At 49.5% G+C, this 15,180-nt stretch overlaps 4 protein-coding genes across 4 annotated transcripts; 1 reads left to right on the top strand and 3 right to left on the bottom strand.

Moving 5' to 3' along the window:
• Positions 1–58: 58 nt before the first annotated feature.
• On the bottom strand, positions 59–1,280 carry VFPPC_13847 (hypothetical protein; the record flags this gene model as incomplete). The annotated part of the gene is made up of 3 exons (XM_022428895.1): positions 59–87; positions 150–318; positions 378–1,280. 3 exons carry the CDS (start codon positions 1,278–1,280, stop codon positions 59–61), a joined length of 1,101 nt encoding a protein of 366 aa, XP_022284257.1.
• A 2,010-nt stretch (positions 1,281–3,290) lies between these two features.
• Positions 3,291–4,202, bottom strand: VFPPC_16163 (alkaline phytoceramidase; the record flags this gene model as incomplete). The annotated part of the gene is made up of 3 exons (XM_018293916.1): positions 3,291–3,430; positions 3,510–3,929; positions 4,010–4,202. The coding sequence occupies 3 exons, from the start codon at positions 4,200–4,202 to the stop codon at positions 3,291–3,293; spliced, it is 753 nt and encodes a 250-aa protein (XP_018141459.1).
• A 2,696-nt stretch (positions 4,203–6,898) lies between these two features.
• On the top strand, positions 6,899–9,221 carry VFPPC_05471 (eukaryotic ribosome biogenesis protein 1; the record flags this gene model as incomplete). The annotated part of the gene is made up of 2 exons (XM_018284662.1): positions 6,899–7,534; positions 7,593–9,221. The coding sequence occupies 2 exons, from the start codon at positions 6,899–6,901 to the stop codon at positions 9,219–9,221; spliced, it is 2,265 nt and encodes a 754-aa protein (XP_018141458.1).
• Positions 9,222–9,882: 661 nt separating this feature from the next.
• Positions 9,883–14,882, bottom strand: VFPPC_05470 (26S protease regulatory subunit 6A-B; the record flags this gene model as incomplete). Its single annotated transcript, XM_018284661.1, has 5 exons — positions 9,883–11,060; positions 11,183–11,525; positions 13,339–13,973; positions 14,091–14,506; positions 14,572–14,882. 5 exons carry the CDS (start codon positions 14,880–14,882, stop codon positions 9,883–9,885), a joined length of 2,883 nt encoding a protein of 960 aa, XP_018141457.1.
• Positions 14,883–15,180: the final 298 nt, after the last annotated feature.

Below are 15,180 nucleotides of genomic sequence, written 5' to 3'. Positions count from 1 at the left end.
CGAAGTGAGAAGGGGACCGAAAGCGAAGTATGCACGGAAGACCACAGATGCGCTTCACCTAGCGATTCCCCTCTCGCTGTTTGCGCACTATGCAGGTTTAGCTCCGGCCAGGTACATTAGAAGGCCACCAGGAGACTTGCTCCTTCTACGATCACTCTTCTTTCGAACCCACTCAAATTCTGGTTCGTGCCGGCGAGTCTTCTTCTCTTCGATCAACAAGGTGCTGCTTCTCTTCTCACGAATAAATTTCGTGTGCCTCCAAAATTGATCCTGTTCCCACTCTGGAACCCACCGTTTGATCAAGATGTACTCTGGATCCTGGTTTCAAAAGTAAGACACATGGTTTACCACATCATCAGAGGAACTCTCTTACTTACATTATCAAGATCAAACTCGATGTGAAACGTTCGTAGAGTTTCGATGGATAAATGCCTTCGAGCCATGCGAGTGTAGGTAGGTCGTTGTCCTGGCTCCAGGGCGTCTGGAACCTTTTTCTTCTCAAGGATAGCTGAAATAGCCTTCTCGTCTAGGCCTGACTTTAACAGGTCCTCCTGCATGCGACGTTTATATTCTTTCTCCTCTTGTTCCTTGCGCAACTTTTCCGCGGCCGTGCGGTCAGCCTCGAGCTTCTTGTAACGCTCAACTGCCTCTGCGGCCTCCTTGTCCCGGCGCTTCTTTTCCTCGGCAGCTTCCTCTTCCTCCCTCAAACGCTTTAGCTCTAGTTCCCTCTTGATACGTTTCTCGTCCTCGGCGCGCGCCTCGCGTTGTTTAATCTCGTCAAGTTCTCGTTTGGCGCGTTTTAGCTCTGCGTCATCTCGAGCTTCTTTAGTCAAGCGGCGTTCCTCTCTGTCCCGCGAGTTCTCAAGGCGAAGTCGCTCCAGTTCACGGCGAGCGAGTTCGGCTTCCCACTCTTCCCGAGTAAGGCGTGATCGAGACCGCGATCTTGAATCGGAGCTGCGGCGGCGATGGGCGACTTGTCGGCGTCGTCGATAATCATCATCGTCATCCGAAGAATGCTCGCCGTAGAAACGGTTGTTGATAATCACTGGGTTGGCTGGGGCGGGCACTGGGCTAGGAGGACTTGCCCTGCGATCACGGGATCTGTCGCGGGAACGAGACCGCGCAACAACGGTAGTGTGCTGTTCCGGCACTAGATAGCTTGGACCGGCAGGAACACCATAGTAATTCCGGGGTCTCTCAACGTATCGGACTGGCCGAGGTGAATGGCCATGGTGACGGATGCGCACATCGACGTCCTCGTCATCAGAGTAGTAACTCATAACTATTCAGAAGGCCTTATCAACTCCCAACACGGTGAAGAATGCTGGCTGTAAATGAGGGAGAAATGTCGACATGTAACTAGCAAAATGCTTGCGGAGAATGCGACGAAAGGGTGAGCGAAATATGGACGAGACGAAAAACTCAAGACCAAGTTCAACCTTGGTCAGCCATGCATGTAAGACGGGGGATGAGGGCTGAGGAGAGGGACGGAGGCCAAGGCCATTTCACTCGTAGGGCTGGAGCGGGGGCGGATGCAGACAAGACAATGGTGGTCAAGGTGGGGGCTGGTCACAATTCTCAGCTCCGGCGGCTAGTGGCGCGGGGCGATAGAATGGTTTCAATGATTGAGCCTCGTTCGACATGCTGTCGGTTCGAAAAGGTGATGAGTCTTTCATTTGAACCCGGCTATTATCAGAAGGTTCATTGGTGTCTAATTGTACGCCACTTGATAGTATTGTCTTCACAGTTTGCGAGAAGAAGGTCCATGGCAAAGTGATCTCTTTGGCGCTTCTCCATGGGCGATAGATGTCTGGTCTATCTGGCGGCTTGCCTTTTCTTCTTCTTTTCCCCTTTAGGCGTCACTTTGGATCTCATTGTGTGCCATGTCAGCTTACACTAGCTAGCCGAATCTAGTTGCTATGTGATAAGGCTGGGTCATGCGGCGAAAGGAACGCCGATCTCATTATGCTTCCCAACTCTTGAAATCCAGCTTGGTTGAGCTGGGCCGTAGTTAGGCCGTTGAAAGCAGGTTTCAGTGACTGCGGAGCATCTGCTCAATGTGCTCACGACTGTTTTTGTGCGTCGTCTCCAGGTACAAGAGGCGTTGGTTGAGCTTGTCCAAGTCAGATTCCAGCTCTCTTGTCTGGCCTTCAAGTTTCTGCCGTAGGCTTGGTAAGGGAAGCGACGCGAACCTGGTGGAGAGAATTCGTTAGCGAGTGGAATGTGAGAGGGTGGCATCATAGATGGTATCGGGGTGCATTGAGATCAGTGGGATCTCACATCTTGCCGACACCTTCGTAAACTACCGCGTCTTCGGGTAGAGTTGAAAGTTCGCTAAGAGTTAGCCGGATCAAGCGCTGCTCGCGCTGTTTTGCGGCCATCTGGGTACGAGCGAGTCCAATTTGTTGTTGAGCAGCCGCTGCTTGCGTCTCGATCTCGCGGGCCAACTGTCAAGAGCTATCTTTTAGGCATGCTCAAAGCAAATGTCGCAAACCTGAAGCTTGATCATGATAACGTACTTTATGGAGAGCTTCGTTGGATATGGACATGGTGCATGTAGTGAGAAGGACTTTGGATACTGAAGAGCAGGGTCGCAAGGTGAGAAGTGATAGAGAGAAAGGAGAGAAAAGATCTCTGTCTCGTAAGAACTGCTTCGTCTAGTAGAACCGGAAGAAAAACAAGTCTGACGGTATCTCAAATATATCAACTCTCCCGAGCTCAGAAATCGGCTAAATCGTGAGCCGGCAGAAGGAGGATTTTTTTTTTTGACTTGGCTTCGTTGTGCGGTGTCTGATGAACACACGCGTCCCAATTTCAAGTGCCCCGAGAGAGGGACATTGACTGGTTCACTAGAGCCTTTCTGATTCGGGCACAGTGTCGTCTATTGGTGGGGCACCGGAACTACTGCCGTCAAGCAAGTTGAGCTGCTGCAGTGGTCCCTGGTTCCGCCAGTCATACAACGTCACAAACGCAAAAGACAAAGTCTGGGGTTGGGGTATACGTGTCTCTTGTTTATCTGTGTTATTATTATGATTTTTGTTTTTGTAATTTGGATTATTCCCCCTAATTTAGGAGATAAGTCACAGCTGTTTAGATTTTGTCTCATCTCCATATTTGTGCAATCCCTCTCTTTCCAAGGTTGGGGTATCATCAAGCTCTTTACTTCTGTGACTAACATCAGCATTACCAACTTACCTATATATCTGCTTCCCACATAAGAGAACAGGGGCGGAAAGCTGAGATGATAAAAGAATCCCCTCAAACGAAGTGTACGCAGGCACTCCCCTTCATCAGTGGTCTTTTGCCTTCCTTTGCTCCTTTCGTATCTCAGGGATAGATAAGAGGACCCTTGGCCAGTATAGATCATACTCCTGGCCCTGGCCTTCGAGGCAGCGGCGCAGCCAAATTCCCCAGACGAGATAGTAATATGCTGATTGAAAATTCCTGTATTAGTAACATGTTTTGACCAAATGCTAAACATTAGATTCAGATGGATATGAGCATGCAGCCCAGATTACCTCCTAGGCAGAAAGTGTCAGCATCTGGGCGGAGAATTGGCAAGTCTGACCCCGTACCTAAACCAGTCATCAAGTGCCACCAGCCATGGCCCTCTAGTAGAATGGCCCACGGCAGTCCTATTTCTCGTCGCCACCCACGCAGTGTGGTACAGAATATATTGTCGAGGTTCCAAATGGCAAAGCCGGCAAGAAAAATAGTAAGACCTGCGTTGGGAGTCAATCCAAGCATGCAAGAGCAACTCTCCCCCTTCCCCTTCCGCTTAATCTCACCAGTTGCAACCAATGCCCACATAGTTTTCAGTATGTATCGGGCTCTCTCCGCGTCCTCTGCCTCCAAAGCCGGCCGCAGCTGTACTTCCATCACCCAAATGCTGCGGAACAGGACAGTGGCAGTTAGAGCGGCATAGGCAGCTTGGTGGAACAACGGATCCTTTGTTATATGGTAATATATCTAAGAACGTCATCAGTATGCCCAAGGATGTACCTCCGGCCGTTCCGGGCGAACAAAATAGCTGAGCTGACCGTGATGAATGCCGCCAATGCTGTCAAGCCGACGCCCAGGGAAAAGGCGAAAATCCTGGACCTTGAGAAAGCGAAACTCGCATACATCATCAGACAGGTCGTGTAAATCATACCAAGCTCATCGAGGAGTTGCATCGGGTCTATACACGGACCATGGGCCATCTATTAGCATGTCTTCGCAACATGGCAACATACTCGGTATAAGAAAGAAAGAGAGCACCCAGTACACTTTAAAGTTGCATGGAAGGATACTGAGCCAAGGGCAACAATGATGTATCCTAGGTATGCTATGAGAAATATTGGTGAATGCGATTCTCGATGACAGTTGCGGACGCCCAGAGCTCCCAGCCAGAGAAAGAGTCCATTGGTTAGGGTCTTTATCAAGTCAGTTCTTTGGTGATAAACATGTCCCTTGGTTGTACTGCTCACATTGCAAAACTCAGCACAATAAAAGGATAAAGCATAGTCCTAGGAACGTTAGGACAAGAAGTAGTCTAAATGTTGGTCTTTGGTGTCATCAGCTCACTCACTTCCTCACAGAAGTTTAACGTTGAAGTTTGTTCGCCCCAGAAGCCATCCTTAGATTCTGGATACGGCACACTCCAATCTTTGAAGAACTTTGTCACAACAGAGACCATTTTGTCGTTGATAGTGTGTTGAACTGGATAATCTCATGTGCCCAGGGCATACATGCTATCGATAGAGGTTCATACCTAACAAACCTCAAGGAAGATATAAATGCAGTATAAATTTATGGGGCCAGTTTGGTCTACAGTGCTGCTAAGTGTTACTGTGTGCAGGTGACGTAAGTGCTTCTGAGGCGCAAAGGTATCATCAATTCCGAAGTAGCCTTAAACCAGGAATGCCATTTGTTAGATTCCGGAAAAGGGCAATATTAAATTCTCAGTCTCTCTTTGTATTTTTTGCCTCATTGTGATAAATTAATAGTGATAATTAAAAACTTTGAAAGACCCAAAAAAAAGTGTCTGCACACTAACACGCGCATGTGTTATCTTTTTTTTATTTTTTGGGTCTTTGTAAATTTAATAAATGCCTGCAGATAGTTTTTTTGCCTACCAAATTGCCTAACTTGGTGAGTTTTTCGTTGTTTTTCTAGGCGTTAATTTTATGACAGCGCATATTTGCCGCCACAAAAAAAAAAAAAACTAGTGCCACAAAAAAAAAAACCAGCTGAAAAAAAAAACAGAGAGAATAAAAACAACAGAAAACACACATTTAAATACAATACACAAAGAAGATTCCCCCCCAAAAGCCCCTCATTTAAACCGCCCCCCAAAAAGACTCTCATTTTAAACTCACACACAAGTATGCTTGAAAATATTTCGCGCAAAAGGTGATGATATATACATGGGCCATTTTCATCTTCTGAGATGCAGCTTGGCGTTGCCTTCCTCTAATTTCAAAGACCTTTTTTCGGCTCCAGTTCTGCAGCGGCTTCGGAACCGGCTTCGGCCTCGGCTTCGGCCTCGGCGCGACTGCACAGAGATGGATTGATGGGTGAACGGCTTCGGCTTGCAGCCGAGCTGACAGATCATAAACACCAACTGAAGCCGTTGAGGCTGTCCCAAGGGCGCAACCAAGTGGGCCAGCAGCATGTTGGTGACCAATAATTCCATTTCGGCGTGATGATATAGGCACTGGCAGCTGGTGCTCAGTAACGCGGCGAGCACGCACTGAGCAGGGTGTCAAATGAGTCAACTCGGGATTTTGGCTGACAATCATGTCGAGCCGAAACCGTCATGTTCTTGTTTGGAGCTCGGCTTCAAGCGAAATATATATATTCCCTCTGAATGCTCATGTCTGTCTGCCAAAAGATCCAAAAACGAAAAAAATACAACTACCAAGATTATCATACATACTCTTGCACTGTCATCTCGGTCAAGATACTTGCCTGTTACGCTATCCGCGTTTGATATATCTTCCTCACCATGCCTACACAAAAACTCCAGACTACCCAGTCGGTCCTTCGTACCACACCATCGGAGACAACCCTGGTTGACACCTCTCAATCACAATGCAAGTAGTCTCCGCGGGTCTCAAAATCTATGCTTGGCTGCTAACCTTTACCGATTAGGTACAAACCTTGTTGACAAGCCCAAAACACTCTCGAAAGACGTGAAGAAAGGATCCAAGTCTAGCTCATGGAGCAAAACAGACCCATACTATGTATCTTGGGAAGCACGAGTGTGTAAGTCGTTGAATCATTGACTAACACGAAGAGGGAGCTCGGTGCCAATCTGACCGCGATCCAGTTGCCGCAATCAATAAGTAGTAATACAGGGAGAGGGGTTTAGCGTAGGAAAGGAACATGAAAGAAAGCACTACTTGGCGTTAATGATGAATTTCAACCATAGAGAAATAATAACACAGGAGACACGCCCAAAAGGCTCTTGCGACGAAGGGGAACGGAGGAGTGGATAGATATATATATGTAATCAAATACGTTCATTTATGTTTGCCTTGTAGTGTGTGAGTGGAGTGCACGATTGTTAGGTATTCATTTATCGGGGAGCCTATTTGTGTTGCAATCAAGTTCATAGAGAGAGGATCTGCTCAGGTGGGATTGTACCAGCCAGAGGGCGCCTAACACTTGTCATGGTCTAACCCGTATAGGACTGGCCCACATCTGGGGTTTCATTGTCAACCGACGTGCTGATAAGATAAAGATCCGCAAAAAAAAAAAGTTGCCATGCAAGCGACGACCCATATCAAGAACAGAAAAACTGACATGTGCACCAAGGAGGTACCGAGAGGGTGACACCACGTACGCCCATCTCACTTCTTCCATTGAACCACATCATCAACCGCAAGACGCTTATCGGATTAGCAAGTACGCAATGGCTCCCCTCCGCGGAACTCGCAAGAGGAAGGAACATGACGAGGCCGATGAGACATCTGACCTAGACTTCGACGGCGATACGCTGGATGGAGTTTTATCTCAAAGCGATAGCGATTCTGATGCGGAAAGCACCGACTTTGAAGATTACGACTCTGATCCCGACGAGAGCCAGAGTGATGTTCAAAGTGATGATGCCGACCACAAGCTTGAGGCAGAACACGCGACATACGCTACCGTTGATGCTGGCGTTGAAAGCCTGGAAGGAGCGCCTTCCTACCGCATTGTGACTGATGCCAATGGCGGAGAACGCTACGAATATGAGGAAATCGACCCTGTCTATGATAGCGACGATACGGATGCTCAAGGTCCAACAAACACCATCGGCAACATACCCTTGTCCTTTTATGACTCTTATCCACACATTGGATACGATATAAACGGAAAGAAGATTATGCGCCCTGCTACTGGGGAGGCCCTTGACGCTTTGCTAGACAGTATCGAACTTCCGAAGGGGTGGACTGGCTTGACAGATCCCGAGACTGGCAAGCCGCTCAATCTCAGCCAAGATGAGCTGGAGCTGCTGCGCAGGCTGCAGATGGGAGAGGTGCCTGACGAAGGCCATGATCCTTACCCGGTAAGTCTTTTTCGAAGTGCAGATTTTGACCTCTTCAACTGGCTTACAACGGAAGCAGGATATGATTCCATACTTCACTAGTATTGAGGAGCAGATGCCACTCAGCGCGGCACCCGAACCGAAAAGACGATTCATTCCTTCCAAACATGAAGCAAAGAGGGTTGCTCAGCTTGTACGAGCCATCAAGGACGGCCGAATTCTCCCGTATAAACCCTCAGAGGCTAAAGACGAAGAAGCCGAAGACGAAGCACTTCATTACGATATTTGGGCGAACGAGGAGCCAAAAGACCCCCACGTTATGAATATTCCTGCACCAAAGCTCGCTCCACCGGGATATGATTTGAGCTACAACCCTCCACAGGAGTATTTGCCCACTGCGGAAGAGGCAAAAGCCTGGGAGGACACCGATCCTGAGGAGAGGGAAAAGGACTACCTCCCAGCTCGTTTCGATTCCCTGCGAAAGGTGCCGGGTTATGGACAGTTGGTCAAAGAGAGGTTTGAAAGGTGTTTGGATCTGTATTTGGCGCCAAGAGTTCGCAAGAACAGGCTGAATATTGACCCAAACTCGCTGCTCCCCAAACTGCCTCGACCAGACGAACTCAAACCATTCCCGACGGTTTGCCAAACCATTTTCAAAGGACACGAAGGGCGAGTGCGTTCTGTGGCATTTAGCCCCGATGGAGAGTGGCTTGCATCAGGCGGAGACGATGGTTCTGTGCGTGTCTGGGCCATCAACGGCCATCAGGAGTGGATGGTCAAGCTGAGTTCTGAAGAGGCCGTCAACGTTGTCCGTTGGCGCCCAAACAAAGAGACTTTCATTCTTGCCGCCGCCGCTGGAGAAGAACTCTTTTTTATGGTACCTTCTATTTGCAGCGACTCCATGGACAGAGCGAGCCGAGCGATTCTTGATGCCGGGTTTGGATTCGCAGCGTCCTCCGCGCGATCAAATTCTGGCGCAGACAGCGGGGGTAGGGAATCTTCCGCCAAATGGTCAAGGCCTGGGTCTAAGCTCGAGGACGCAGGTGTCTTGGTCAAAGCTACTGTCCGGGCAGCCATCAAAACTTTGAATTGGCACAGACGTGGCGATTTCCTTTGCTCAGTCTCCCCAACCGGGCAAAGAAGTTCTGTAGCTATTCACACACTCTCAAGGCACCTTAGTCAGATTCCCTTTCGTCGGCTGCCTGGTCTTGCGCAGACCGCCCAGTTCCACCCGTCACGGCCGCTCTTCTTCGTCGCAACGCAGAGGATGATTCGTTGCTATGACCTCCAAAAACAAGAACTTGTGAAAGTTGTTCAGCCTGGAGCCCGGTGGATATCTTCATTTGATATCCATACAGGAGGTGACAACCTCATTGTGGGATCGTATGACCGCAGATTGCTGTGGCATGATCTGGATCTTTCCAGCCGACCTTACAAGACGATGAGATTCCATGCTGAAGCCATTCGAGCGGTGAAATTCCACCGTAGCCTACCACTGTTTGCAGACGCTAGTGACGATGGGTCACTGCAAATATTCCATGGGAAGGTTGTCAGCGATTTAATGGAAAACGCAACCATTGTACCTGTCAAAATGCTGAAGGGTCATTCGGTTGTCAGCAAGTTGGGAGTGATGGATGTTGACTGGCATCCCCGCCATCCATGGTGTCTGAGCGCGGGAGCAGATGGCACATGCAGGCTATGGACATGATTGAAGCGGAAGGATTTGGCGGTGGAGCTAGATCTTACCCATCGGCCGCTCATACGAGAACAAACGGCAATCGATAATGCGTGAGCTGAAGTTAGTCCATCTATCCCGGAACGAACGACTGATTGCGAGGGGACATAGGGTTGATCTGTCGAGCATCCAGATCGACTCGCATGTAGGTCAGGGACGAGTTGTTGCGTGAAGTAGCTGTGCAGGATGGACAGTCTGATCAGGCCAGTTGATTCTGTTCGCAGCCTAGGAAGGTCGTTTACTGAAGATACGAAGCTCGCTCATGCTGTGCCTGGCTTTCATCCTGGCATCCCATTTGCCATCTGTCGTTGCTACGCAAATAAATAGAGAGACCCAATGCTAGATCTTGTGGTATAGTCATATGTTTAGGTACAAATGCATTATTTAGCGATAACCGGATACGAGCCATGGCGGCAGTGTACAATTCCTCAATACCAAAGAGAGTCATCAATTTCATGTTGGATCAACCCACCATCACATCAATATCAGGTCTTCACTTTGCCAAAACACACGCCTTCACTCTCCCTCCTCCCGGTCCCTCGGTATCTCACCACGTCTCCTCCGCAATTTCCTGTGGAATAGGATAAAACCAAACCCTGCCCCATTTAAACCCTTACGTCCTCCGTAGCAATTCTCACAGCTCTTCCTTGGCAACCTTGACCTTTTCCTGTGCAGCGTCGCTTCCAAGCCTGAGTTGGCCCATTGCCCACCTCCACCCTTGCACAGCGGCGTCTCCCAACTTTGCGAATACGGTCCCGGACGGTGATGACGTGCCATATTTGAAATATGTCGACTGCTTACGTGCCAATGCTCTAAGCTCTTCCAGCTTGGAACCCTGAGGCACCGCCACACCGCAGCTATCAAGGTATGCCTTCAGTTCTGATTGAGTCCAAGAGTCGAATGCACGCTGTCCCGCAGATGCCGTGGCAGAAGCAAGGTAGCTTGTGACTGAGGCAAATTGACTTCCGCCAGCTTGTGAGGCGGATGAATACGCAGAAGCTGCAGCACTGACAAGTTCCTCCCTGGAGGCATCTCTCTTCTTAGCTGCCTGTTTTGCCGCAGCGTTGCCATTCTTTGCCAAGTACTCTTTCAGGTTCGAGTAGCTGAAATCGTCAAATGACCAAGCCTGCCAGCCCGACGCGGCCTTGTGCGAATTCTTACGAACGAGAGCTCGCAAATGATCTAGATTCGACCCTTGTGGGACGGGAACTCCGCGAGCATCCAGGTAAGCCTTCAGGCGACTTTCTGACCACTTGGCCGTTGCTTGGTTGAACGCGTCTTCGGCCGCCAGAGAGGCACTGTCGGTTGCTCTCGCATACTCATTTCTGGCATTCGAGGTGGCGGCTCCAAATCCCGAGCTTGCTTTTCCTCGAACGTTGTCTCCCAAAATGTCGGCTCGATTTTTCCGAACCAAGGCTCGGAGCTCGTTCTCCTTTGTTCCCTGCGGAACAGGGATGTTGTTCTTGTCGCAGAATTCTTTAAGCTGTGATTCACCCCATGCATCAATTATCATGTCCGTCAATGTGGCATATGCAGCTTGCGCGCTAGCCGTCGCCCTGGCAGCTTCCTGCTGAGCTTTCAGGTACGCCAGCCTAGAACTGCGGCGAACAGATGCCACAAGCTTGTCGCGAGTAGAAGGCTGAGGGATGGGAACACCGTATTTGTCGAGCCAGGCTTTGAGGTCAGACTCACCCCAGGACTGATAGAGCCAGTCGCCGGGGTATGCAGACGTTTCACCCATCTTTTTGGCAACTGCTTCATATCCAAGACGAGCTTTTTGCAAGAGAGTATCCCTATGGCGTGGCTGTGGTGCTGTTTGGCCAATATAAAGTGGTCAGCTGATTCTCTAGAGACTAGGCAATAACGTAGATAAAAGTTTGCCCACTTTTGCCTTTTTGCCAAAGGCTTCATTCAAATCCACATGGGAGACTTACCCGGAATTCCGTGTTTATCGCAGAAGGCCTTCAGTTGGCTCTCAGACCAAGTGTCGAGAATCCAATCTTTAGCGTTGCTCCATGCCTGTTGCGCTGCTTCCTCAGATTCGTACCAATTCGTTTTGACCTGCGAGAGTAGGTTGTCTTTGGAATCATCCACAGCGGTTTGGACATCTTCACCCCTTTCGCGCAAATATGAACTAAGTCGAGCAGTATCCCAGCTGTTATAGGGCTGCACAATTATATCATTCCAGCGATCCTGAACCAACGTCTCTAGGTCTTTGCGGTCCGAAGCTTTGGGATACGGAATTTCATGGTCTGTCAGCCAGCGTTCAAGCTCTGTCTGATGCCATTTATTATACACTACAACGTCATGGTGGGATGTTAGCTTCGGTGTTCCCAAACAAGGGTACATCATACCAAGTCCACAGAGAGAGGGTAAATTGGCTTTCAACAACTACAGACCTGCTTTGGAGCCAGGAAACCAGCTGCTGGAGGTAGCTCCTGACACAGCCAGACTGGCCGTCATGAGAACCCTAAGACACCTCATTGTCCAGACTGTGGTTACGTAGATATTGTTGGATTTCAGTAAGTGGCCGAGCTTCTCTGCAGGAATAAACTACAGGGACATCAAGTAAGAGGGAAAACGCTGCTATGAAATGATTTTTGGGGCGGCCGTGCAGTATATCAGTAAAGCGGGACGTGACAGGATTATGAAGTCACGAAAGGCGGTGGTGCAAGAGAGCTTCCCTCAATTTGCCTGTTGAGGACTGGGTGATGACGTGTGGTGATACATCTTGGAACCCAGTCGCATTGATGTGCGTGGCTGGAATATCCATCACGTCACTACTCGCAGCCTGTTCACCTCTTGCTGGTCAAGTACATATGTAGGTAAGTACCTACCTAGGTAGTTAGGTACGCAGAGTTGGAGAAACTACCTGGTACCAGCAAGAGCCCAAGTGGCTAGACATCTACCGGGCATGGAAGCTTAACATGCAAGCCACAACGGTCTGGTAGAAGAAGATGTCTGGTCGTGCTGGGCGTTTGTAGAAAGGACCAGCCAGACCAGACAGCCATGGGCTGTGAATGAATGTCTCAGTACTCCGTAGTTTGGCTCACATGTACCCAGAAGCCAATCCACCAGCCGAACCCAGTCGTCAAGGTTGCAACCGCCACATGTGTGTGCTTCTGAGGAAGCATCGGTCGAAACAAGGTCAGATCGGTCTATTTCTGTCCAAGCTGCGTACCCCAATCAGCATTTTGCTCCATGAATGATACAGCCTCATTGCCAGCCATTTCGTCTCATTGTTTGGAGCTGCAGTTCTAGCAAATTGTTCCTTTCAATGTTTCGAATCCTCTACAATGGACATACACATCATGTCAGGCTCAAGGTTGCTGTGCTGTGGTCAGATGTGGTCAAAGTAGCTTCCGCCACAATGACGTAGTGGATTTCCAGGCCCAGTCTGGATGCATCTTGCTTGACCCCATGCTCAGCCGAGCGGCCGACCCACGTATCTTGAATACCAATCCAACATCGAGATCGCCAAAAGGCCACCAAGCTCTGAACGACACACTGGAACAAACCTTCCGGTCTCATCGCCATGCAGAGCACCGGAGGAACTTTGCCATCTACCTTAACAATTGCGTGTACGGAGTATTCGCCAACTGTTGGAAGCATATGTCCACTCCTTCAGGTGGATGTAGGTACATTTGCCGCCTGTGGTTATTCACATTTGAATATCTCTTTACGTCAACTAGCCCAGGAGTATTGGTGTCGAGGTAAACTGAGCTGTTCAAACCTTACGAGCCCGGACTGTCTAGCCAACATCATGATCACTACATGGGTTGCGTAGTCGGTATTATGGGATCTCATGTGTAAATTGTCTAGATGAGCCTTGCAGCCAACTGCAGCTGACACTTCGCGGTAGTATTAATGATACAACATGCCCAATAGCATATCTGTCCTCGTCGTCCACTCTAGCTTCGAACGCCAGTTTGAACGCCAGTGAATTGCCCCCCCAAGACCAGCAGTTTGATTGCGTAGCAAGGATGCCATGCCTAGGCGTAGAAATTGACAGTCTGCGGGATAAAGAGAAGGGGGCAAAAAAGTTAATGATGTGCGTGTCAAATTTGGATGCTATCAAAGGGGTACTCACGTCTTTCTTCTTGGCTTGGACCTCTGCGATCGCATCGACATAATGCTCATGGCCGATCTTGTTCTTTCCAGACCTCAGAGCTATCATACCCGCCTCGACACAAACCGCCTTGAGCATGGCTCCGCCAAACTCATCAGTGCTCCTGGCAAGTTCGCCCCAGTTAACACCGGGGTCGACCTTCATCTTCCGAGAGTGAATTTTGAGAATCTGGGCTCGGGCTTCTTCATTAGGTAGTGGAAACTCGATTTTTCGGTCGAGCCGCCCTGATCGAAGCAACGCTGGATCAAGGACATCAACACGATTTGTAGCAGCCAGGACTTTAATGCGGTCGTCCGAGGCAAAGCCATCCAACTGGTTCAAAAGTTCTAGCATAGTTCTTTGAACCTCACGGTCGCCGCTCTTCTCGCTGTCGAATCTCTTTGTACCGACTGCATCAAGCTCATCAATAAAGATGATAGCAGGGGCCTTCTCCTTGGCTAGGGCGAAGCAGTCTCGGACAAGCTTAGCTCCATCACCAATGAACATCTGGACGAGCTGCGGTCCTGCTAGTTTTAAAAAGGTGGCATCCGTCTGCGCTGCGCAAGCCCTCGCTAGCAATGTCTTTCCCGTACCAGGTGGTCCGTACATCAAAGCACCTGTCAAAATTCTGTCAGCTCAACAGCGACCTGCTGATTTGTCGTGTAAATTATTGCATTTGGGCGGGTAGAGAGACAGGCCGTGATGGCTAGAAAAGTAGAGGCTTGGTTTCGTACCTTTAGGGGCCTTGATGCCAATTTTCTTGAACCTGTCAGCTTCCTTCATCGGCCATACGATAGCCTCAACCAACTCTTCGATCTGCTTGTCTAGACCCCCGACATCTGTATATTGCTCGGTTGGCTTTTCGTCAACTTCCATTGCCTTCACTCTGCTATCATACTCGGCAGGCAAGGTATCAAGAATAAGGTAAGAGTCCTTGTTGACCCCTATAAGGTCTCCGGGCTTCAGTTGGTCGGAGTCCACCAATCCAATGAGCGGCAGGAAGATGGTTTGGCGTGTGGATGTCTTGATAACTGCGGACTTGCCCACGCGTGTTGCGTCGAGGTCAATGTTCGCGCCCTCTTCGGAGGATTCTGCGGTAGGATCGAGATCTAACAACTCCACAACGTTGCCTACGAGGTATGGAAGCTGCCTGTAGCATAGATTAGCGAGACGTCGAACATGGGGTGATTTGCCGTAGCTTTAGGTGGTGTGAACCTATTGTTTGCAATCTTATCCACGTTGTCCTTGATCTTTTCACCCATCGCTGCTTTTTCATGTGACAAACGGGAGAGTTCGCTTTTCATGATCCTGGAATCGTTCTCTAGCAGTCGCTTCCGAGTCAAAATATCCTGTGTGCTGAGGCCAAGTATTTCCTCGTCCAGGATATCGTCGGCATCATCTTCTTTATCCTTCATCTCCTCGTCTCCATCTAGCTCATCCTGCTTGCCGCGCTCCGAGCCGCCATCCCTTTTCTTGTCGTCCTTGTCTCTACGATCGAGGTCGTCAAGTTCCTCGAGGGTGGACATGTTGTGATGCTTTAAACAAATTGCAGGTCTAGTAGGGAGCGGCCTGGTTGTCCCAATGACCTATTAGCCTTGCTGTTTAGACCTTTGATGGTGAAGTTAATCGGCGGCGCGATCGAAGTGGAAAGAAAATGTCGTGCTGGTTTGAGCTATGAGGACTGTGAGCTTCGTTGGCCGAGAGGTGCTTGACAGTGCCAGGCAGTCAGCGTGGCGCGCAATCAATGCAGCTTACCACGACCAAATTGCTTTTGCCATACGTGTTAGTCAGCACAGACCTGTCAACCCAGTACAAAGGTCCCGG

The sequence above is a fragment of the Pochonia chlamydosporia genome, chromosome 5, assembly GCF_001653235.2.
Source record: "Pochonia chlamydosporia 170 chromosome 5, whole genome shotgun sequence".
NCBI lineage: Eukaryota > Fungi > Ascomycota > Sordariomycetes > Hypocreales > Clavicipitaceae > Pochonia > Pochonia chlamydosporia.
The sequence above is the reverse complement of the archived record's forward strand: the minus strand, read 5'-3'. Positions and strand labels throughout refer to the sequence as shown.